The following is a 25,521-nucleotide window of genomic DNA, read 5'->3' on the forward strand; positions in this document are numbered from 1 at the left end:
AGCTTTGTGGCTTGTCAACATGTAGTTTGGCATATTCCAGTCTTGCTTTTTTATGATTCGTTTTCAACAATGGTGTCCTCCTTGGTCGTCTCCCATGTAGTCCACTTTGGCTCAAACAACGACGGATGGTGCGATCTGACACTGATGTTCCTTGAGCATGAAGTTCACCTTGAATCTCTTTAGAAGTCTTTCTAGGCTCTTTTGTTACCATTCGGATTATCCGTCTCTTAGATTTGTCATCAATTTTCCTCCTGCGGCCACGTCCAGGGAGGTTGGCTACAGTCCCATGGATCTTAAACTTATGAATAATATGTGCAACTGTACTCACAGGAACATCTAGTTGCTTGGAGATGGTCTTATAGCCTTTACCTTTAACATGCTTGTCTATAATTTTCTTTCTGATCTCTTGAGACAGCTCTTTCCTTTGCTTCCTCTGGTCCATGTCGAGTGTGGTACACACCATATCACCAAACAACACAGTGATTACCTGGAGCCATATATATAGGCCCAATGGCTGATTACAAGGTTGTAGACACCTGTGATGCTAATTAGTGGACACACCTTGAATTAACATGTCCCTTTGGTCACATTATGTTCTGTGTTTTCTAGGGGTACCATCATTTTTGTCCATGCCTGTTTCATGAGTTTATTTTTTTACATAATTCTGTTGAAGCATGGTTGAAAAACAATGTCTGACTTTCATTGGTTAACATTTATAGAATTTTAATTTATTATTACTTTTGTCAGATTAAAGTTATTTCTGTGACCATTGTGACTTTTTCTTTCATTGACCAAAGGGTACCAACAATTTTGTCCACGTCTGTATACCGGTAGGTAAATGGTTTTTCTGGATGTAATTATTTGAAGCCACTCCATGTTTTCAACTTCCTGTCCTGGGCTGTCAGAGACACTGAAAAAAAATTGAGGCCGGCCAGAGATGGTGCATGATTTAGAAAAATTAATAAAATTGGTCTGGTCCCCACTGCTTCCTGTCCTAGCCTGGCTGGAAGTGTTATATGCCAACTCTCTGCACGTCACCACTACTAGCTAATCAGTGGTCACGTGCCACGCCAGCACACATCACCATAGAATTCTTGTTTTGAATGCTTATCCGGGTAGGTCAGCAGTTGCGGTCAGAAAGATACATTTTTAGAGCAAAATGGTTCAGTTTTCTTTTTCCGTTTAGCCATACCTTTTTCCTTCATCCATATTCTCTCCCATTCCATGGCTGAACTTGATGGATGTAACTATGTAAGAATAGATGGTGGATTCAGCTCACCTCCTACCCCTCCCTGCACAATGACCCCTGCATACCTCACAGAGCATGTCCAAGCCATCTACAATCAGAATAAAGATACAAATAAAAATAGGGAAAAATTTTTAATTATCTGGCTTTTACTAGTAAAGCGAAAATAGATGCTTTCTCTGTAAGACGCTGTACTGTAACATGTTACGTCAACCAGATTTGTGTAAAGCGTAGAGTTTGAGATGATTTACTTTAAAGATTAAAGGGAACCTGTCACCATGTTCTGACATATAAAACCAAATGTACCTTAATGCTTGTTTACCCTGATAGTTCCCAGCGATCGATCCATAATCTTCTCAGGACTAACCTGTCCTATTTTATCGTCCTATAAAGCTTTCCTGCCTTTTATGCTAATTAACAGAAAAGAGTTATATCTTACAAGCTTGACCAGAGAAGAGTCATATTTTCTGAGTCAAGCTCCTCAGCTCCGCCTAAGAAACGCCCTTACAGATAAAATCTTGCGTGAGCTTCCTTGCTTTGAGTCAAGGTAAGTACCCCCCCCCATCACCGTACCGTCTCCACTTTTGTTAGATTGACAGCCTGCAGTGTGGCCGGGATCGCATAAGTCTCGCACATGCTCCTTGGTAAGGCGCGATCTTGTCTCCGGCTGCTGCTGTTAGCAGGGTTTCAGCGGCGCACTGCGCATACGCGAGACTTGTGCCATCCCAGCCGCACTGCAGGCTGTTAATCTAACAAAAGATGGGACGTGCTTACATAGACTCGAAGCAAGGAAGCCTCATTTGCAGACGACCTGCGGAGGAATAAAAGTTGTTTTACAGCGATCATGCGCCTCAGACATCTTACACAAGCACATCATTTGAAGCCGGATGTTAACAGCTTTAAGGTACTGCTAGTTGGTTATGATCCATTTTGGTGCCGACGGGTTCCCTTTAATCAGTTGTCATTGACTCGGCATGTACATTTTTTAGTTCATTCTTTACTATACATTGTAGCATTGTTCCCAAAATCTGCCCATCTAAATGTGCTGTCGATAACCCGATGAACGAGCAAAATTCAGGCACATCGATCATCCATTTCTGGACAGGTACAGGTACAAGGGATCACAATAGCAATCCCTTGGCCTCATACAGTGAAGGAGATTGCTGCATGTAAATGCAGCGGTGTACTACACTGAACGAGCAGCCGACTGTCGGGAAGGAAGCGGCTGTGACATTGTGCGGTATAAACCCGCCTTTCCACTGGAGCTGTTCAGCCAAGCATGCATGCATTGATTTTTCGATTTATATTTACTTAGGTGAGAGGGTAGACATTTACGGCACTCTCTCTATCGCTAAGTCAAACAAACCATAGATAAGTAATACCACTATCAACTGCTATCAGTAGACTACTGGTTGTACAAAGTAAAAGTACACTGACAAGTACAAGTTTATGTTCAGTTGTAAAGGGTATGATGAGGCAGACTATTATCGAGAAGGAAGCGTTCCTTCCTTCGCCTGCCTGTCAGCAGAGGAGACTGCAGCTATTACATACAGCGATCTCCTCCTCAGTGTGATTGCAACATCTAATACAGTCTTTACCAGAGGAAGGGAAGGAAGAGGAGAAAGTTATATTATGTGCAGATTTTTCTGCGGCAAATCTACAGAGTAATACAGCACCAGCAAAGTTAATGAGATTATCAAAATCTCCTCTACACAGCGCGAAAGTATTCCTTGCATAAATTGACCTGTGGTGTGAATTTTAAAATCCACAACATGTCAACTGTTGTGGACTTTCAGTGCAGATTTCATTCTTTGCCATGCAAAGTAAAATTTCCTACGAAGTCCTCATGTTAGGCTATTTTCACACTGGCGTTTTGGCTTTCCGTCTGTGAGATCCGTTCAGGGCTCTCACAAGCGGTCCAACACGGATCAGTTTTGCCGTAATGCATTCTGAGTGGAAAAGGATCGCCGTTCAGTCTCCGTTCCGCTTTGGAGGCGGACACAAAACGCTGCCTGCAGAGTTTGGCTGTCCGTCTGACGAAGCGGAGACAAACGGATCGGTCCTGGCACACAATGTAAGACAATGGGGACGGATCCGTTTTCTATGACACAATCTGGCACAATAGAAAACGGATCCGTCCCCTATTGACTTTCAGTGGAGTTCAAGACGGATCCGTCTTGGCTATGTTAAAGATAATACAAACGGATCCGTTCTGAACGGATGCAGACGTTTGTATTATCTGAATGGATCCGTTTGTGCAGATCCATGACTGATCCGCACCAAACGCGAGTGTTAAAGTAGCCTAAGAGAAGAGGATTTAGGTCTGGCTTAAATGTGGAAAAGCACTGAAATCAGCAAAAAAGGAAGTATGTTCACACATGGCAGATGTATCACAGATTTGCCACCACAGATTTTCACTCAACTTTTAAGACATCTCATCCAAACGCTTCGTAAAAATTTTTTTGCAGTGTACATTGACCTGCAGTGCGGATTTGAAGTCTACAAGATGCCACTTAATCCTCTGGATCTCCACCAGGGTTTTCACTCTTTGCAGTGAAGAGGGTGAAATCCACAGCCATCCATATCAACAAAAAGTGCATGTAATACGTTTTGGTTTTTGATGCAGATCCCATAGCAGCCAATCAGATTTCACCTTTCATTTTGGACAGCTCCTTTGGAAAATGAAAGGGGGAATTAGATTGGTTGCTATGGGAAACTAAGCCAGTTGTACTTTACACCAGTTTGATAAATGACCCCCTATGTACTATAGCTTCACCACACTGGGATATGCTCAGAAAGCTAATCTACACATTTACTGCTTTATTCTCAGGCACAATGTATGATTAGAAAGATACCAGTAATATGTGTTAGCTTATAAGCATAGAAAAAACATGCATCTCTATGTAGTAATGCTATAGCTTGGTTTTGCATGTAGAAATACCAGGTTTAAAGACTTTTTTATTTTTATTTATTTATTTTTCGTCTTAAATCTACGCCAGCTCCCTTGTGGGTTTAGATTTAGATAATTGCCAAAAACTGGCGTCGAAAATTGATAAATTAGCACTCTTCCCCATCACGCCCCCCCCCCCCCTTGTTGTTTTTATTTTTTAGAACGCGTATGTGGCGTGTAATGGGAAGAAGTTGCAGAATTTGCCACAAAACACCTTTACAACTAAATCTGTGTCAAATATATGCCAAAAAGTGGTATATATTTGGTGATAAATGACCCCATATATTGAAATAAATGGGTCTGCACCCATTCCGCAAAATTGTGGATGCGCCCTAATATGTAGATTAGCTTTCTGAGCATATCTCAGTGTAGTGAAGCTATAGTACATAGTGTATATGATATGTAGATGCTAGGATATAGCTTTGCCCTCAGGATGTCTAGCCTTTTCAATCAAGGGGAGGGGGGTGTACCCATAGCACAGGGGGTGTTACAAGGCGGTGCTCAAAGGGCTCAGCCCCGCTTCCTGGTGCTCCAATTGCTCGTTTTTATATGAATAAAAATGCAGATATCTCTGCCTCTGTTTAGCTTACAGACAAAAGAAAGGTATTGTTTTAAACAGCATGATGAGCCCTACCATCCAGTATGTCTGGTTTAATAGGGTTGATCCTGGTGACAGGGCTGCTTTAAGGGGCCATTTAGACAGGCCGAGAATTGAACAGTTTATCGCTAATGAGCGTTCATAGTAACTCGTGAGCGATGTTTGGGTGGTGTAAATGTACTGTTAATTAGCTGATGAATGAGTGAAACGCTCGTTCATTGGGCAAGTTTACAGGCAGCAGATCACGCTGTGTAAACACGATCTGCTGCTAGCAAGCAATGAGTCCTTAGGGGAAGAGTGATGGCATTAGCGATCATTCCACCCCATACTCTGGAGGAGATCGCTGCATGTAAATACACCGTTCTCCTCTGCTAGTGATCATTAGATTGTCTGGAAGGAACACTTACTTTCCGACAATCTGCTGTAATATTGTCCTGTGTAAAGGGACCTTAACCACCTCAGCCCCCCTAGCTGAAACACCCTTAATGACCAGGCCACTTTTTACACTTCTACACTACTTTCACCGTTTATTGCTTGGTCATACAACTTACCACCCAAATAAATTTTTTCTCCTTTTCTTCTCACTAATAGAGCTTTCATTTGGTGGTATTTTATTGCTGCTGACATTTGAACTTTTTTTGTTATTAATTGAAATTTAATGATTTTTTGCAAAACAATGAAACTTTTCACTTTCAGTTGTAAAATTTAGCAAAAAAAACGACATCCATATATAAATTTTAAGCAAAATTTATTGTTCTACATGTCTTTGATAAAAAAAAAATGTTTGGGTAAAAGTTATAGCGTTTACAAACTATGGTACAAAAATGTGAATTTCCACTTTTTGGAGCAGCTCTGACTTTCTGAGCACCTGTCATGTTTCCTGAGGTTCTACAATGCCCAGACAGTAGAAAAAACCCACAAATGACCCCATTTCGGAAAGTAGACACCCTAAGGTATTCGCTGATGGGCATAGTGAGTTCATAGAACTTTTTATTTTTGTCACAAGTTAGCGCAAAAAGGATGATTTTTTTTTTTTTTTTTTTTTTTTATTACAAACTCTCATATTCCACTAACTTGTGACAAAAAATAAAAACTTCCATGAACTTACTATGCCCATCATGAAATACCTTGGGGTGTCTTCTTTTCAAAATGGGGTCACTTGTGGGGTAGTTATACTGCCCTGGCATTTTAGGGGCCCAGATGCGTGAGAAGTAGTTTGAAATCAAAATCTGTAAAAAATGCCCTGTGAAATCCGAAAGGTGCTCTTTGGAATGTGGGCCTATTTGCCCACCTAGGCTGCAAAAAAGTGTCACACATGTGGTATCGCCGTACTCAGGAGAAGTTGGGGAATGTGTTTTGGGGTGTCATTTTACATATACCCTGGGTGAGATAAATATCTGGGTGAGATAAATATCTCAGCAAAAGTCAACTTTTCCCATTTTTTTTAATACAAATTTGGCATTTGACCAAGATATTTCTCTCACCCAGCATGGGTATATGTAAAATGACACCCCAAAACACATTCCCCAACTTCTCCTGAGTACGGCGATACCACGTGTGACACTTTTATGCAGCCTAGGGGCCCAAATTCCTTTTAGGAGGGCATTTTTAGACATTTGGATCCCAGACTTCTTCTCACGCTTTAGGGCCCCTAAAAAGCCAGGGCAGTATAAATACCCCCCATTTTAGAAAGAAGACACCCCAAGGTATTCAATGAGGGGCATGCCTAGTTCATCGGAAAAAAAAATTGGGCACAAGTTAGCGGAAATTGATTATTTTTAGTTTTTTTTTTTTTTTTTACAAAATCTCCCTTTCCGCTAACTTGAAACCAAAATTTTAATCTTTCATGGACTCAATATGCCCCACGGCGAATACCTTGGGGTGTCTTCTTTCCAAAATGGTGTTATTTGTGGGGTGTTTGTACTGCCCTGGCATTTGAGGGTCTCCGCAATCATTACATGTATGGCCAGCATTAGGAGTTTCTGCTATTCTCCTTATATTGAGCATACGGGTAATGAGATTTTATTTTTTTCCGTTTAGCCTCTGGGCTGAAAGAAAAAATGAACGGCACAGATTTCTTCATTCGCATCGATCAATGTGGATGAAAAAATCTCTGCCAAAAAAAAAAAGGAGGGGAAATTCTGTCAGAATGCACATCAGTGCTGCAGCTAGTCGATCGGTTGGTCCACCTGGAAGGTAAAAAAAAAAATGAAAAAACCAGGCTGCAACGCAATAAATTTTATTAACTTTATAATAACTTTAGAACAGAACATATAAACTTTATTTAACTTTTGAAACTGAACGTTAACTTTTTTTGCTTACTGGTGTTTTTTTTGTTTTGTTTTTTGTTTTGTTTTTTTACCTTTTTATAGGACAAACCTCTCCTTCCCCATGGGACAATGTGCAAAGCGCAAATCGCCCAAAGATGTGGCGAAGTACATTATGCCCTTTGTCCCAGGTGAAAGGAGAGGTTTGCAGCAGCTCTGTGTGTGAATGGGCCCTAATAGCCCTGTGTGCCTGTCCTGGTGAGATGTGATCCCTATGCTAAGTGTACCTGTGTGTGGTACTTCCGGAAACACTCTTCAAAGCATAGGGCAGGGTGGTCAGGGCAGTCAGGACAGAAATAGCGGGTGTCACGCCTTATTCCACTCCTGCTACAGACATGACATCTTTTTCAGGGTGACGGTTGAGTTGAGGTACCAGGAACGACACTGGGGAAATGTCGCTCGTGTAGACGGCTAACTACACTGGTGGATGGGGCCACTGAGCCTCCTGGGTACAGGAGGTTCTCAATGATCTCTTCCTAAAATTGGAGGAAGGATCCTGTTCTCCCAGCCTTACTGTAGAGAACAAAACTATTATATGCAGCCAATTAAATCAAATCTACAGACACCTTCTTATACCAGCGTCTGGTGCGTCGGGAAACTAAATACGGAGACAACATCTGGTCATTGAAGTCCACCCCTCCCATGAGCAAATTATAGTCGTGGACCGAGAGGGGCTTTTTAATGACTCTGGTTGCTCGCTCAATTTGGATTGTTGTGTCTGCGTGAATGGAGGAGAGCATGTAAACGTTACGCTTGTCTCTCCATTTCACCGCGAGCAGTTCTTCGTTACACAAGGCAGCCCTCTCCCCCCTTGCAAGACGGGTGTTAACGAGCCGTTGGGGGAAGCCCGCGTGACTAGTTCGCGCGGTGCCACAGCAGCCAATATGTTCTAGAAACAAATGCCTGAAGAGGGCCACACTTGTGTAGAAATTGTCCACATAAAGATGGTACCCCTTGCCAAATAAGGGTGACACCAAGTCCCAGACTGTCTTCCCACTGCTCCCCAGGTAGTCGGGGCAACCGACCGGCTCCAGGGTCTGATCTTTACCCTCATAGATCTGAAATTTGTGGGTATAGCCTGTGGCCCTTTCACAGAGCTTATACAATTTGACCCCATACCGGGCGCGCTTGCTTGGGATGTATTGTTTGAAGCCAAGGCGCCCGGTAAAATGTATTAGGGATTTGTCTACGCAGATGTTTTGCTCAGGGGTATACAAATCTGCAAATTTCTGGTTGAAGTGGTCTATGAGGGGTCGAATTTTGTGGAGCCGGTCAAAAGCTGGGTGGCCTCTGGGACGGGAGGTGGTGTTATCACTAAAGTGCAGGAAACGCAGGATGGCCTCAAATCGTCCCCTGGACATGGCAGCAGAGAACATGGGCATGTGATGAATTGGGTTCGTGGACCAATATGACCGCAATTCATGCTTTGTGGTTAGACCCATGTTGAGGAGAAGGCCCAGAAAAATGTTTAATTCGGAAACTTGGACTGGTTTCCACCGGAAAGGCTGGGCATAAAAGCTTCCCGGGTTGGCGGATATAAATTGTGTGGCATACCGGTTTGTTTCTGCCACAAAAGTCCAAGAGCTCCGCAGTCAAGAACCGCTCAAAAAATCCCAGGGCTGAACCGATCTGAGCTGTCTCAACCCGAACTCCAGACTGGGCGGTGAAAGGGGGAACTACAGGTGCGGCTGAAGTTGGGGGCTGCCAATCAGGATTTTCCAGCACCTCAGGGATTCTAGGGGGTCTATGGGCCCGTCTTTGCGGTGGATGCGACGGGGTAACTAATGCACGTGCCACCGTACCAGCTTCAACTGCCCTTCTGGTGCTCGCCACTTCACCATGTTGTACGGCAGTGCTGGTACTAGGTCCAGGGAGGACTGCGCTGCTGGTGTATGCCTCACCACGTAACCCGACAGCGCCAGCCCCAGCCCCACTCTGCTGCCCTTGAAGTGGATCCTGCGCAACCTGTGGTCTAGCAACACGGGGCCGGGTACGCCTGGTGGTATCAGGGACCTCAACCTCCTCGTCCGAACTTTGAGTCAGAGTGCCACTGCTTTCTACGGGTTCATATTCTGACCTGCTGGATTCGTCAGATGAGGGTTCCCATTCCTCATCCGACTGGGTCAGAAGCCTGTAGGCCTCTTCAGAAGAATACCTAAATTTAGGGGTATTCCTAAAAAAACAAGCCTGTCTTACAAATGGGAGGCTAGCGAAGTACCGGAGGCTGTTGCGGTTGATCAAAAATATCAAAACAGATTTTTTTTTATCGCCGCAGCGCTTGTAAAGTGAATGCGCAGTGATCAAAAAAAAAAATTTTTTTGGTCACTGCGGCGGGGCGGGCGTGGGTGAACGCATGTGTGGGCAACCGATCAGGCCTGATCGGGCAAACACTGCGTTTTGGGTGGAGGGCGAACTAAGGTGACACTAATACTATTATAGATCTGACTGTGATCAGTTTTGATCACTTACAGATACTATAAAAGTACAAATGCTGATTAGCGATTCGCTAATCAGCGAATAAGTGACTGCGGTGCGGTGGGCTGGGCGCTAAACAATCGCTAAACTACCTAACCAAGGCCTAAACTATCCCTAAAACCTAACCGTCAATACCAGTGAAAAAAAAAAAGTGACAGTTTACACTGATCACTTTTTTTCACTTTCACTAGTGATTGACAGGGGCAAGAAGGGGTGATCAAGGGGTTAATTGGGGTGCAGGGGGGGTGATCTGGGGCTAAGTGTGGTGTTTGGTGCTACTCACTGTGAAGCCTGCTCCTCTGCTGGAACCAAGACCAAAAGGACCAGCAGGGAACCAAGACCAGGAGCAGGGAAGCCATTTAACACATCATATTTACTAATATGATGTGTTAGATGGCTTGTGATTTGTCATTTTAAAAATCGCCAGCCTGCCAGCAACGATCATTGGCTGGCAGGCTGGTGACCCCCTCTAACTTTTGCCGGCCCGCGATGTGCATGTGCGGGCCGGCTAAGCGCGTCATCTCGCGTCTTGCGAGATGACTCGTATATGCGTGACTGTGCGCAGCGCTGCCGCCTCCGGAACGCGATCCTGCGTTAGGCGGTTAAAGGGAGTCTGTCACCTCCATATGGCCATATACAGTGCTTACATGGCTCTGTAGCACACCTATACAGGATTGTAACGGTATCTTTGTCTTTGTCTTTAGACTTGCACCAGCAGGAAAAACTAAGTTAAATTCATATGCAAATGAGCGCTCGCAAGTGCCCAGGGGCGGCGTTCAGTGTGTAGGAGCCCAGGCTGCTCTGCCTTCTTTTCACTTTACTCCTCCCCAGCCTCTGCCTTTGCCGCCCTCCAAGTCTCTTGCCTCATCGATAGGTCCAGACTTGGAGGGCGGCAAAGGAAGAGGGTGGGGAGGAGTAAAGTGAAAAGAAGGCAGAGCAGCCTGGGCACCTACACACTGAACGCCGCCCCTGGGTACTTGCGAGTGCTCATTTGCCTATTAATTAAACTTCGTTTTTCCTGCTGGTGCAAGTTCAAAGACAAAGTTACCGTTACAATCCTGTATAGGTGTGTTACAGAGCCATGTAAGCACTGTATATGGCCATATGGAGGTGACAGACTCCCTTTAAGTTGAAAAATTACTGATTTCTAACAGAAACATTTTCCATTCTTATTCAAGATTTCAGGTTAAAGTGAATTAATTAATTAGGCTAAATGAATTGTAGGTTCCTAATGAAGGTGGCATTCCAGATACCAATTATTATACTGAAAAACAGTATCTAATTTTAAATCATTGAGTGTTAAAGGCTTCCGCAATGTAAAAGTTGCTTTACTTTCCATTCTTTGTGTAAAGTGGCCTTGCAGACTATGATAATTATGTGAGAAAATATCATAAGGAGGGGGGGGGGGGGGGGTTGGTGTCCCTTTTGTAAAGATGCGTACAGCCGCTGACACGCAACAGTGGGTATTTTTGCTGGAGGGTTTGCCCAAAAATCGAAGATCTAAACTAATATCCTTAAGCTATATATGTCGTGGGCATTGGGAGTTATGTTTTTACTTCATTATGCCCATTTGTGAACCGGTAGAAGGAGAAATATGTGCCCAAGTGTCCTATGATCAGTGTCATGTCCCAATATGTAGAAGAAGGCATCCAGCCTTGTAAGAAATGTCTTAGATCCGTAGGTGAATAATTAGGGAAATGTGTAAACCAACTAGATATCGGGTCATAAGAAATGATGGGAGATTTTATAGAGAGAAGGTTGTGCTATTGTCACTACAATACAGTCTTGTGATGTGTTCATCTCACTGCATTGTATAGGGGTTTGTTTGGATGTAGTGGAATATGCTACTATTAGGTCAATTTTAAAGTTATTTTGGGCCTCTAAAAAGATGTCATGTACGTGTCCACTGTCGGTATAATGTTACCTGCCATAATGATGTCCAGTAGTTTCAACTGAAAGTAAATCCTGTGGGGATCCCTGTCCTGGAAGTGTGGTTTTCTTAGAAAGGGTAAGAGAGGTAGGGGTCTAGACCTGATTTTCATCTAAGCACGGTGATCTCCTACCTGTGTTTCTACCGCTGTTGCAAAACTATGATTCCCATCATGCACTGATAGCCGCACACTATCAGGGCATGATAGGAATTGTAGTCTTCCCCACAGGTTGGGGAACATTGGTCTAGTATATTGTCAGACTTTAATCACGGAGGACAGAATTGGGTTGGATTTTAATTCTACTGGCATCAAAGTGTATGGCGTCTAGAAGAGGAGGAAGGGGTTTGGCAAAATGTTCATCGATTGCAGTATCCAATCTGCAACCGTACGTGGCAAGGAGGCAACATTGTAGTCATGGATATGTGTTGGGTGGGCTTTGGTTGTGCGAGTATACACACAGCTATCTTGAGTTATTCCTGTCTCAGATGAATTATCTATAGAGGGTAATAGTTTTAAGGCCATGAATAGTTATAATACCTTTGGACATTTGATTGGATGGTCTGAAGAAATTCCAAGAAAACGGGGTCTCGAGGGAGAATTGATCATTGTAGGCATATTTGGTGTTGGTTTTTAGACCGCAGTTGATATAGGCACCTGCGCCAGATTATCTAATCACAAAAAGTGCAGTACACAATGTGTTTCTATGAGGAGCAAGTGAACGCCACCTATGTTTTATACTGAGGCCACACAGTTTATTAACCTAAAACATGTGCTTGTTCACACCCCCTTTTTTCCATGAGCCTTTTTTTTTCCTCTGTCAGTGGAAAACCCGCACCATAGTTTACACAACACAGTTTCTTCTGTGTGCGATTTCTAAAACCACATAGCATAAAAAACAGAAAGATGCAGCTTCTTGGTGCAGTTCATACACAGGAACCACGGCGCATGGCAGCACACCGATCTAGCTGCAGAACTGTGGTAAAAAACAGTGGTTAGTGATTTTTACTGTGTGAAGATACTCTAACCCGTCTATTCATATACAGGTCCTTCTCAAAAAATTAGCATATTGTGATAAAGTTCATTATTTTCTGTAATGTACTGATAAACATTAGACTTTCATATATTTTAGATTCATTACACACAACCTGAAGTAGTTCAAGCCTTTTATTGTTTTAATATTGATGATTTTGGCATACAGCTCATGAAAACCCCAAATTCCTATCTAAAAAAATTAGCATATTTCATCCGACCAATAAAAGAAAAGTGTTTTTAATACAAAAAAAGTCAACCTTCAAATAATTATGTTCAGTTATGCACTCAATACTTGGTGGGGAATCCTTTTGCAGAAATCACTGCTTCAATGCGGCGTGGCATGGAGGCAATCAGCCTGTGGCACTGCTGAGGTGTTATGGAGGCCCAGGATGCTTCGATAGCGGCCTTGAGCTCACCCAGAGTGTTGGGTCTTGCGTCTCTCAACTTTCTCTTCCCAATATCCCACAGATTCTCTATGGGGTTCAGGTCAGGAGAGTTGGCAGGCCAATTGAGCACAGTAACACCATGGTCAGTAAACCATTTACCAGTGGTTTTGGCACTGTGAGCAGGTGCCAGGTCGTGCTGAAAAATGAAATCTTCATCTCCATAAAGCTTTTCAGCAGATGGAAGCGTGAAGTGCTCCAAAATCTCCTGATAGCTAGCTGCATTGACCCTGCCCTTGATAAAAGACAGTGAACCAACACCAGCAGCTGACTTGGCACCCAAGACCATCACTGACTGTGGGTACTTGACACTGGACTTCAGGCATTTTGGCATTTCCCTCTCCCCAGTCTTCCTCCAGACTCTGGCACCTTGATTTCCGAATGACATGCAACAGTCCAGTGCTGCTTCTCTGTAGCCCAGGTCAGGCGCTTCTGCCGCTGTTTCTGGTTCAAAAGTGGCTTGACCTGGGGAATGCGGCACCTGTATTCCTGCACACGTCTGTACACGGTGGCTCTGGATGTTTCTACTCCAGACTCAGTCCACTGCTTCCGCAGCTCCCCCAAGGTCTGGAATCGGTCCTTCTCCACAATCTTCCTCAGGGTCCGGTCACCTCTTCTCGTTGTGCAGCGTTTTCTGCCACACTTTTTCCTTCCCACAGACTTCCCACTGAGGTGCCTTGATACAGCACTCTGGGAACAGCCTATTCGTTCAGAAATTTCTTTCTGTGTCTTACCCTCTTGCTTGAGGGTGTCAATGATGGCCTTCTGGACAGCAGTCAGGTCGGCAGTCTTACCCATGATTGCGGTTTTGAGTAATGAACCAGGCTGGGAGTTTTTAAAAGCCTCAGGAATCTTTTGCAGATGTTTAGAGTTAATTAGTTGATTCAGATGATTAGGTTAATAGCTCGTTTAGAGAACCTTTTCATGATATGCTAATTTTTTTAGATAGGAATTTTGGGTTTTCATGAGCTGTTTGCCAAAATAATCAATATTAAAACAATAAAAGGCTTGAACTACTTCAGTTGGTGTGTAATGAATCTAAAATATATGAAAGTCTAATGTTTATCAGTACATTACAGAAAATAATGAACTTTATCACAATATGCTAATTTTTTTAGAAGGACCTGTGTGTATATATATATATATATATATATATAAAAAAAAAAGTTTAGCCTCCAGAGGCAAGGCAGCAAGGCTTTACCATAAGGGACAAGTTCTGTGGAATAGTCACCTCCGTGGCCGGTCACAGCAGGAACAGCTTAGGTGATAACATCAAATGCCAATGAGTAGAATTCTTGTTTGAGGGAAGGGAAGTTTCTCTCCTTTAGGGCAGATTGGTTCATGTCACGTGAAAATTTTTTTTTTTTTTTTTAGCTATCACCTCTCCATTCACGTCATGGATTTTCAATCATTCTCACTATGTAACTATTTAGCCACGACCAAGAGGGAATCCTATGGCGCAGGAAAGAATAGATAAAAACTTGTACATTTCTACTGTTGCTATCCAGTCCCTAATTGGGCAGATGACCAAAACTGAAAATGTCTTCCGATGTGTCTGATTTTTGCCTTAGTTGAATAAAGTATTTGCAGGTTTAATTCCTAGATATTTTTGTAACCATTATGGTATTCTTGTAACGTAGGGCTTTATCTGTGGATTTTCTATTGCCACTGGAGCCGCCTCCCGTTTAGTTTCTGGTTATGACAGTTATGGAAACATTTGCGGGCAGAAGAACACTAAAGTTGAAGGCGTTGAAAATAGTGGCCTTGACCACACCAACCGCAAGTAAGTGTTTCTTTAGCAAAATTCTATTAGCGGATTCACAGTAGTAAGTTATTGGCTGTGGGGCAGTTTTGGTGTGTACTCATAATTGATTTGTTGTTGGTTTAAAAAAAAAAAAAACTTTAGCTGCCCCCCAATAAGAGAGCTGTTTGCTGATGCCACTCGCATGGTTATTCCGCGGTAGAAGGGGTAGGGTTTAGACAAGCCGCTACAGTTCACTTATGACAGCACACAAATGTTGGTCTGCATACATTGACAGTGCTGGCCATTCGTCACGTTGGCTTTGTATTGCTGTAATAAAATCTTGTGCTCTTGTTTTATAGGTTTTGCTTATTGTCATTCAGTTCCATGCACTTAACTTGTCTAATTGTATCATTCTTTTTTTTTTTTTTTTTTATTCCCCTGATTCTATGATCATTAGGTATGTTTTTTTCTTGAACCCTTGCAATTTGGATTTAGTGCACCGAAAAATAAAGTCCATGGCATTGTGTGTTTCTGAGTGTCCTCGACAAGAGCTCAAGACCTTAAATGATGTAAAAAAATTTGCTGAAACAAATGGTAAGTGTGGAGATGTATATTTTAGGTATTCCAAAGGCATCCCAAATGAATGGCCCGTGGATGAACATCTGTACCTCTAAAACAGTGGTTATTTCAGGGATAGCGTTGGTAGCTTTTTTCAAGAAGCTAAGGTATAATTTTCTAATGTGGAATGGGCATGTCCTCCTGTGGTCCATGGGATTTAAATGGTATGTACACCTTTGGGGGCAGTTTTTTTTATGATTGCATTGTACTCATTTTGAGCTGAAAATCTTTTTTTTATTTGGTCTTTATTACACATATGGAGTCCTTTTTTTTTTTTTTTCTGTACAGAGTTGAGATGCTCTAGCAGCAGCCTGTGGATTTTCTCTTTTTCCATCAGTTGGGGAGCTGACAGACTCCTTATCTCTGCTCTCTGACATTATAGACACTCATTATAGCTCAGTTCTTATCTTACTGATAACTTAAGTGGCTTAAATAAGTGTTTATGACCTCTTAGTAAAGGATTATTAGATGACCGGCACAAATTAAAAGTAAAAAGTACGATTCACACAGCTAGACAGTTAACCTTTTGTGATAGAACGGTTCAATATTTTTAATAAAGACCAATTGAAAAAATGATTTTTAGCCTGAAATCAATAAAATGCAATCATAAAAAAAGGTCTCCGAAGGTGTACATTGCCTTTTTAAAGGGGTATTCCCATCTCAGACAATGGGGGCATATCGCTAGGATATCCCCTCATTGTCTGATAGGTGCGGGTCCCACCATGGGGACCCGCACCTACAATAAGAACAGAGTGGGGAAATAAACAGAGGGTGCATGCACATCCGCCCTCCGTTCATTTCTATGGGGCCGCTGAAAATAGCAGAGTGCTGGCTCGGCTATTGCCGCCTGCCCCATAGAAATGAATAGGAGCATGGGCCGCGCATACGCGGTGTGCTCCCTTTCAATTTTATGGGAGCAACGCTTGGTGGAGGACGGATTCCCGGGAAATCCGGGGTCCTCCCAGCCACAGCGCTCCCCGCTTCGTTCTCGTTGTAGGTGTGGGTCCCAGCGGAGGGACCCGCACCTATCTGACAATGGGGGCATATCCTAGCGATATGCCCCCATTGTCTGAGATGGGAAAACCCCTTTAAGCCAGAAACTGGCTTATGTTATATATACAAGCTCATAGCTGGCATAGTTTTCAAATTCTGGCACGCGGGCCTGCTGAAAGATGTGTCAAGTGCTTTCATGGATTTTGGAATAAGGGCTCAAGTACACAGCCGAATTTTGTATCCATGTCCGATCCACATTTGCACACAGACTCATTTATTCTTTTGGTCTGCAAAAAACAAACGGTGGAACATGTCCTATTCTTGGACACAAAATCCGGAACATGGACCTATTGAAGTCAATGGGTTTGAAAAAAAAAAAAGGAAAAAAAACGTTATCTGTGTTTGCGGACCGCAAAACAGATACTGTTGTGTACATGAATCCTTAGATTGCTATATGTAATCCCACACGTCAGTATTTTAATTGATTATCCGTCCTTCAGAATAAAATCTCAGCATGTTCTGCAGGATTTGTGTATTCAAATCAATGGATCAGTGGGGAAAAAAAGTACACTGAAAAAAGGATGGTCTGTCTTTCACTGATGGTTGCTAGAGGACGATGTGAAAAAGGAGGAAAACTGCTATTGATTAAACTGTTATCTATATAAAGTCATTGTAATTCTACCTATGATGATAATGAGAAGGCTACTTAAAAGTTACCTGCACAGAACAGGAAATCATGTCCTATTGTTAGACCTAGTGGGCACTATGGACTATAACCTTGATCAGAATCCAGGGTATATAGAGCAAAAGAACCACAGCACTCACCAATAGATCCAGTGTTTATTCATGCTTGTTAATGCAACATTTCAGTCCACAAACACCAGATCATGTAGGGTGTTCCTGGTATGCAGTGGTTCAGGGGACAACTTTTAAACCTGTGAATTTATTTAAAATAATACTACTGTAGATCCCTTATGACTTTCAATGTGTCCCCAAGTGGAGATTGTGTGTAACTTGTTGGTTGAATCTTGGTTAACCTTTTTAGCGTGCTTTTAGAGACCCCGCTGCTTGACCAGACCTGTGATGGTAATCATTCCAGTCTGATCTCTGCCACTGGCGTCTGGCTCCTTCCCTGCCCCATAGGCTCTGCCGGTCCCTGGTCTCCCCATTGCAACATCCGGTTAGACATGGAGCATGTGACCGCTGTAGCTGATTACTGACTGGAATGGCGATGTGTCAGCTGTGTGGCTCGTGACCCATTGACTTGCCACATGGTTTACATGCGACCACTGTGGCCAGTCACTGGCTACAGTGGTCACATGCCGCACATGGAACGTGGGAGGACCCGGGACCTGCAGATCCATTTGAGCTAGAACCCAGTGGTGGGGATCAGGTAAGTATAATTGCCACCACTGACCACACTGTGGGGTCTGAAGAACAGCGCCAAAATGTCAGCCCCTTTAAGAATTTATATCTTAAAGTAGAGGAATCAATATCTTAAAGGGAGTGTTATAAGTACATGACCTATTGTGTCATTCAAGTTTTTGTATTAAATGTATTTTTTTTTATTGTTAGTGAATTTTTTTATTTAATTTTTTTCATGTCACTATTTAAAAAAAAAAAATCCCCAAATCCTGCAGTTTTCACTAAAGTTGCGATGGTGAGCAGGTAAACAGCGAAGAGAAGGCAGTGCTTGTACGAATGCTGCGGTCACTTCAAACAGCTGATCGGCAGGGGTCCCGGAAGTTGCCCCCACCCGCCGATCTGATATTGATGACCTATCCTGAGAATAGGTCATCAATTTAAAAAAGCAGACAACCCCTTTAACCACCTAACTGTTTTGCTGGAGTCCAGCTCCAGCAGTACGAAAAGTAGCCAACTGGAGGGGGAGGGCTGCTTTAGATGCTGCTATCTCCTGAATGCCAGCTTTCAAGCAGACTAGCTGCTACCATTCAGGAGATAACAGCATCTAAAGCAGCCCTCCCCCTCCAGTTGGCTACTTTTCCTACTACTGGAGGTGGACTCTAGCAAAACAGTTAGGTGGTTAAAGAGGTTGTCTCACTTCAGCAAATGACATTTAGGGCTCATGCACACAAACGTATTTTATTTCCGTGTCCGTTCCGGGGTTTTTTGCGGACCATATGCGGAACCATTCACTTCAATGGGTGCGCAAAAAAACGAACGTTACTCCGTGTGCATTCCGTATGTCCATATTTTCGTTCCGCAAAAAAAATTAAAAATAGATGTCCTATTATTGTCCGCATTACGGACAAGGATAGTACTGTTCTATGAAGGGCCAGCTGTTCCGTTCTGCAAAATACAGAATGCATACGGACGTCATCCGTATTTTTTGCGGACCACAAAATACATACGGTCATGTGCATGAGCCCTAATCATGTAGAGAAAGTTAATACAAGGCACTTACTAATGTATTGTGACTGTCCATATTGCCTCCTTTGCTGGCTGGATTCATTTTTCCATCACATTATATATTACTCGTTTCCATGTTACGAGCACTCCACAATCAGCGCTGGCCGTATATGCACACTACAGGAAAAAATGCTGGACTATGTGCACTCCTATGGTCCTGGTAACCAGAGATGCCAGGGCTTTTTCTGGACTGTGCAAAAACGGCCACTGCTGATGGACTGCAGGTGGTCGTAACCATGGAAAGGAGCAGTGTGTAATGTGATGGAAAAATGAATCCAGCCAACAAAGGAAGCAATATGGAGAATAATAATACATTAGTAAGTGGTTTCTATAAATTTTCTCTACATAATAAATGCCATTTGCTGAAGTGAGACAACCCCTTTAAGCTTCAAGCGCAATAGATGGGAAAATAGGAATCTTCACTTTTTCTGTTTTGGAATTAACATCTTCATGAAAGCAAGACCTCCCTGCAGGTGTGGAACTTGGTCTAGAAGTCAGCTGTTCTCCTGAGGGTTTCCCATATCTTCAAGTCCAGATTTGCATTTACAGCAGCAATAAAAAGATTTATGTATTAATATCTAACCAGGGGATAATAAAAGAGATTTTAGCGTTTCCCATAGCTATAAAATATACTGTCGGATCCTTTATAACCTTAGATTAAGGTATGGTGAATGAGGGGGGGGGGGGGGGGGGGAAAGAAGTCAAACATAAAATTGCCAGTTTAATCATCATGTTAAAGTGCTTTTTTTCCTATAGAAATCTTCTGAGCAGCTTTATGTGACAGAATTCTTCTTCTTCACAGACAGCCAAGAGCTTAAAAAAAGATGTTAGAAAGTTGCAGAGCATTTCATTATAAAACTAAGGCTACTTTCACACTGGTGTTTTGGCTTTCCGTTTGAGATCCGTTCAGGGCTCTCACAAGCGGTCCAAAACGGATCCGTTTTGCACTAATGCATTCTGAATGGAAAAGGATCCGCTCAGAATTCATCAGTTCAGTCTCCATTCCGCTCTGGAAACGAACATCTGCCTGCAGCGTTTTGGTGTCTGTCTGATGAAACTGAGCCAAACGGATCCGTCCTGACACACAATGTAAGTCAATGGGGACGGATGCGTTTTCACTGACACAATCTGGCACAATAGAAAACGGATCCGTCCTCCATTGACTTTCAATTGTGTTCAAGACGGATCCATTTTGGCTATGTTAAAGATAATACAAATGGATCCGTTCTGAACGGGTGCAGACGGCTGTATTATCTGAACGGATCCGTCAATGACGGATCCGAACAAAACGCAAGTGTGAAAGTAGCCTAAGCTTTAATAAAGAGAGTAATTAAAATTGATGGCCTGTCCGTAGGATAGACCATGAGTATTAAGTGGGAGCAGCTCTGATTCTCACCATCCCTGCCAATCCAAGTTTCAAAGGAAATGGGACAAAGCTGCAATCCCCAGAACAGCCGCTACTAAAAGTATGTACAGTCCTGCTGCATGTCCAATGGCTTTAGCAATCTGTCATGTATCATTACCTTGGACTGATGGTGGCTACAACTTCACCCTAGCCCTGTAGTTGGCCACCACACTCATGGGACGACATCAGGTCACTATCATCGTGGCAAAGCAGCTGGATTTGGGAGGGCCCGTTTTTGGAAATTTTTAGCAAAATACTGTGTATAGGGTGTGGCGGTGTTCAGACTCTTAAGGGCTGTTTCACACAAGTGGATGCCGAGCGTGACATCCGCTGTGTGAAAGAGTGCCAAGACCCGATGCGGACAGCAGAAGCACGGAGCAGTAACATGACTGTTAATGCTCCGTGCCTCTCTGTGATCTCTTTACTACGAAATCACAGTGAGATAAAGTTGTCACTGTGACTTCGTAGTAAAGAGGTCACAGAGAGGCACGGAGCATTATCAGTCATGTTACTGCTCCGTGCTTCTGCTGTCCGCATTGGGTCTTTGCACTCTTTCACGCAGCAGATGTCACGCTCGGCATCCGCTCGTGTGAAACAGCCCTTACTCTTCAAACTTTAAATGCAGCTCTATCCATCAATTTCATAAACTGCATTTTATTATTATAATTTTTTCTCCCAACAGGATCACAGTTATGTGATTATGCACTATCCCCTAGCCAGTACACTACAGACAGCAAAGCAGTGTCCTTATGCCCAATCGTTCCAGTGCCAGAAAGGTAAGTAATGTGAAATGTCTCCACTGAGCTGTGAACACTTCCCTTTTCTACTGACAGGTGCTTGTATGATCCACAAGAAGATCTAGGAACGTCTTGATGGCACCTTCACAAGTTCTCCTTCCCTTTGTGATAGCAAATTCTTGCAAGAGCCTATCTTGCAGTGTTTTTCTCATTATACTCAAAACAAGGGCACCTTCACATGCTGTAGAGCTTGTTGTAGAAATAGCTTAGCCTGAAAATCACTTTCATTCGTCTGAATGGGGCTTACAGAGGTCCTTGCCACCAAAACAACCCTATTCAGGTGAACGGAACAACAAAGTCTGCAGGCTGAAGGCTGCCTATGTAAAGTCTAAGATATCTCTGGCAGGTTTTAGATACTCTTGTCCTCATTTTTTGTAATCTTTAGAGCTTTAGAGTATATTTGTTATATTCAACGGCCTGCATTGGTAAAGACTGGCATATTGTATGCTAGTCTAGGTAGCACATCATCACTCGTGTCATTTTAGAGGCACCACCCCGTTTTAAGGGGACCTATGAGCTATCGGGACATGTCTCTGTTTTTGGAAATACTTGTATTCTCATAAAATATTTTTTTCTAGCTCTTGGCTATATGGGCTCTCTGAATGCTAAGTGTGAACATATTGACTGGTAGGATGTCTCACAACAGAAGTCAGACAGCTTCTGAATTATCACTTGTTTTGGGTTTGCTCTGTGCTGTGAGTGAAGGTCTCAGACAATGGTGTGCCAAGTTTCTGCTGGGTTGGTATACACTATAAAGGGTTTATCAGAAGGGGTGTACATGGGTTTCCAGCTTTTAGATATTGATGACCTGTCCTCTAGATAGGTCATCAATATCAGATCAGTGGGATCCGACACCAGCTTTTTGCGGCAGTTGCCTAACAGTGAATGGAGTGGGAAGCAGAAGGCTTCATCCGTTGTGTAGTGGCCTTGCCAGCTTCCTGCAGCATAGCTCCCATTCAAGTGAATGGGAGCTGATCTGCAGTACACCAGAATGCCCATTACACAACGAATGGAGCCTTATGCTTCCAGTCCTTCCTCTTTTATGATTCTAGGACTGGCGGCAAACAGCTGATTCCTGGATGTGTTGGACCCCCACCTATTTGACCTATCTGGAACATAAGTCATCCATACCTTTAAAAAAAAAAAAAAACACTGCTCCTCCCTCCAGTTCCCACTAATCAAGCACAAAAGCTTCAACATATGATTTTTTGAAGGAGTGTTCTTCATGTATTTTTTTTTATTTTTTTACTTGTTACTGTGAATGGAAGTCTTAAAGGGTCTGACTGCCTTTCTGTTTTTATTGCTCCATTGCATGAAAAGATATACATAAAACTTTAAAAATTGTCATCTTAAAAGTATTATATTGTTTTGCAGCTTCTGTGTGTCTAGATGGTTAGACACTACAGTCCTTGCAACGTGATGTTGTGGTCATGTGATGGGGTCTAACAAGCGCGATTCAAAGATAAAACAAGTCGATTGGCTCTCGTCTAAAGATCCTTTACACAGTCCAATGGAAACTGCTTGGGGGGGTGAATGATCATTACTGTGATTAGTCTGCTATACACAAGTAGATGTGGAGCCGGCCAGCAAGCATTTTTGTCTGCTCATCGGTGGAGTGTTCAGACGATGCAGATTAGGCTTTATACTCCACTCCTTCTGCCGCTGCTTCTCGCTAACCTAGACAATATAAAAGAGGGCAGATGCAATGGAGTGGCCCATGGAGAGACACTGGGCTGCATAGGAGCTTTATACAGAACAGTATGATACTTTTTCAAAGGGGTTTTTTAATATTGATGATCTATCCTCAGGTTAGGTCATCAATATTAGATCGGCGGGGGTCCGACTCCCAGCATTTCTACCAATCAGCTGTTTGAAGAGCTCTCCTCACTTACTAAGCACAGCACCATTGATTGGATAGTGGCTGTGCTTAGTACTGAGCTACGCCTAAGCCATGTGACCAAGGAATGTGACGTCACTGGCCTAGAAAGAGGCGGCAGCACTTACTTTCAATCAGCTTATTAGTAGTGGATCCCACCGATATATCGATGACTGACTTATTATAAGTATAACATCATTTTGTAAGACAGTAATTCCTTATCCCCTTCCTGACCTCTGCTGTTCATGTATGGCAGAAGTCTGGTCTTTAAACATGGCTCCACTCAGAGGCTGAGCGGGCATCATAACCACCGGCTTTCTGTGATCGGCTTTAAGCTTTAACCCCTGAGAGGCTTTCTGTGGGATCGGGGGAGCTCTTTGTTCGTTATTGTAACCTCAAGCCCACTGAAGGATCTGAGGCTACCACAGTGATGGGTCCTGTGGAGCCCTGCGTGTGGCTCCATAGGAACATAATGAAAATGGTAATTCATTGCAGTCTATGGGACAAGTGATCTAATGATTGCATGTTCAAGTTCCCTAGGGGAATCTAAAATAAGTGTAAAAAAAATAAATTTAAAAAAAGGTTTTAAAAACATAAAAGTTTAAATAACTGGGGCCTCCCCTTACCCCATAATAAAAATGACCAAACATAATTAAAGACCATTTACACTGCCACGTTGCAAAACACCCATACTATTAAATTCTAAACGTATTTATTCTGAATGGGGAACACTGTAATGGAAAAAAAATCTAAATGGCCGATTTGCTGTTTTCACCTCCCCATAAAAAGTGATCAAAAAGTCATGCACACTCTGTAATGGTATCAATAAAAACTACAGATCGCCCTACAAAAAATGAGCCCTCACACAGCTCTGAAGACATAACTGTAAAAAAGTTATGGAGGTCAGAATATGTCGGTGAGAAGAAATAAAAAATAATTTTTTACCAAAGTTTAAATATTATAACACAAGAAAAAATAAAATAAAAAATGTGTTCTCATACTGACCTGGAGAATGAAGGTAACGGGTCAGTTTTCCCACATAGGGAATGCTATAAAAGCAAAACCCATAAAACTACGGTGTAATTTATGTTTTGTGCACCCCACCCACAATTTCACCCCACTTGAAATTATTTTATTTTTTTACAGCTTCCCACTACATAATATGCAGTGTAAGATGGTGCCATTAGATAGTACAGCTTGTGCTGGAAAAAAACAAGCTCTAATATACAGCTATGTAATAAGAAAAAAAAAAAGTTATAGCTCTGGGAAGGCAGGGAGTAAAAAAAAAAAAAGCAAAAAATGGAAAATTGCAGGGTCCTGATGTGGATAATGGGATCTAAAAAAAAAAATAATTAAAAAATAAGTTTTAAGTTTTTAGTTTTTTTTCCTGTGAAGAATCTTGAAAGGCCTTTTCAGAACTCTGACCTCAACCTTATAAACTTATTTTGTGTGTAGAGTGTGAGCCAGGCCAATCACTGTTATCTATGCTGAATCAAATCTTATCCATGTGTTTCCAGAACAGTTGCACCCTCCCTTCAGTAAAGGGGTTATCCCATGATTAAAAGGGTTATGCAGGGGTTTTATATTGATGGCCTATTCTCAGGACCTGGCACCCCCACAGCTGTTGGAAGAGGCAGGGTCCAGCAAAAATGCTTCCGTTACTGATAATACAACTGTCTGCATTTGTTATGGACGGATCCGGTTTTATTATCTTTAACATATCGTTAACATTGCCAAGACCGATCTGTCATTACCTCCATTGAAAGTCAATGGGGGACTGATCTGTTTTCTATTGTGGCAGAGAAAACGGATCCGTCCCCATTGACTTGCATTGGGGTCATGACTGATCCGTCTTGCTCCACATCCCAGGACGGAAAGCATACTACAACATGTTGTGGTTTGCTCTCCGGTCTGGGAACGCAACTAAACGGAACAGAATGCATTTTGGAGCACTCCGTTCTGTTCAGTTCAGTTTTGTCCCCATTGACAATGAATAGGGACAAAACTGATGTGTTTTTTTTCTGTTATCGAGCCCCTATGACGGATCTCAATACCGGAAAACTTAAATGCTAGTATGAAAGTAGTCTTATACAATAGACTCCAGGACTCTCAGGGTTATACAACATTATAAATCATTATAATGCTGTGCAATCCTGTAAGAGGAGTTGAAGGGTTTCTACCACTTCAGTTTGACCAAATTAGCTGTCAGACACTAGCGATCTGCTAGTGTCTGATCTCCATAACCATGCAATTCTTAGACCTTTGTGTGGAGCCGTTTCATTAAAAAACTAACTTTTATTCCTATGCAAATGAGCCTCTAGGTTCTATGGGGGCGTCTTTTCAGCACCTAGAGGCTCGGTCTACTCACCCTGTATGCCCGCCCATCTCGTCTTGAATGCCTGCCGCCATCACAGCCATCGGACGAATTCACGCGCCTGTGCCGTTCACTTCTGTCATTGGCGCAGGCGCAGTGAGTAAATGATACGCTCCTGGTGCCGGATTCCTCACTGCGCCTGCGCCGACTAAGTCACAGTGAGGAAAACGGCATCAGGAGAGCGGCCTTCACTCACTGCGCCTGTGCCGAAGACAGAAGCGAACGGCGCAGGCGTGTGAATTCGTCCGATGGCTGTGATGGAGGCATGCATTCAAGATGAGA

The 25,521-nt window shown here is 42.9% G+C and overlaps 1 protein-coding gene across 1 annotated transcript in view; it reads left to right on the forward strand.

Moving 5' to 3' along the window:
* LOC122943808 (choline transporter-like protein 1) overlaps positions 1–25,521 on the forward strand; it is a 119,845-nt gene that overhangs the window by 35,202 nt on the left and 59,122 nt on the right. Inside the window, exons 3-5 of the mRNA XM_044301854.1 lie at positions 14,643–14,785; positions 15,204–15,340; positions 20,875–20,968. Of these exons, the coding sequence (XP_044157789.1) occupies positions 14,643–14,785; positions 15,204–15,340; positions 20,875–20,968 (374 nt within the window). The remainder of the gene's footprint in view (positions 1–14,642; positions 14,786–15,203; positions 15,341–20,874; positions 20,969–25,521) is intronic.

The sequence above is a fragment of the Bufo gargarizans genome, chromosome 7 (genome assembly GCF_014858855.1).
Source record: "Bufo gargarizans isolate SCDJY-AF-19 chromosome 7, ASM1485885v1, whole genome shotgun sequence".
NCBI lineage: Eukaryota > Metazoa > Chordata > Amphibia > Anura > Bufonidae > Bufo > Bufo gargarizans.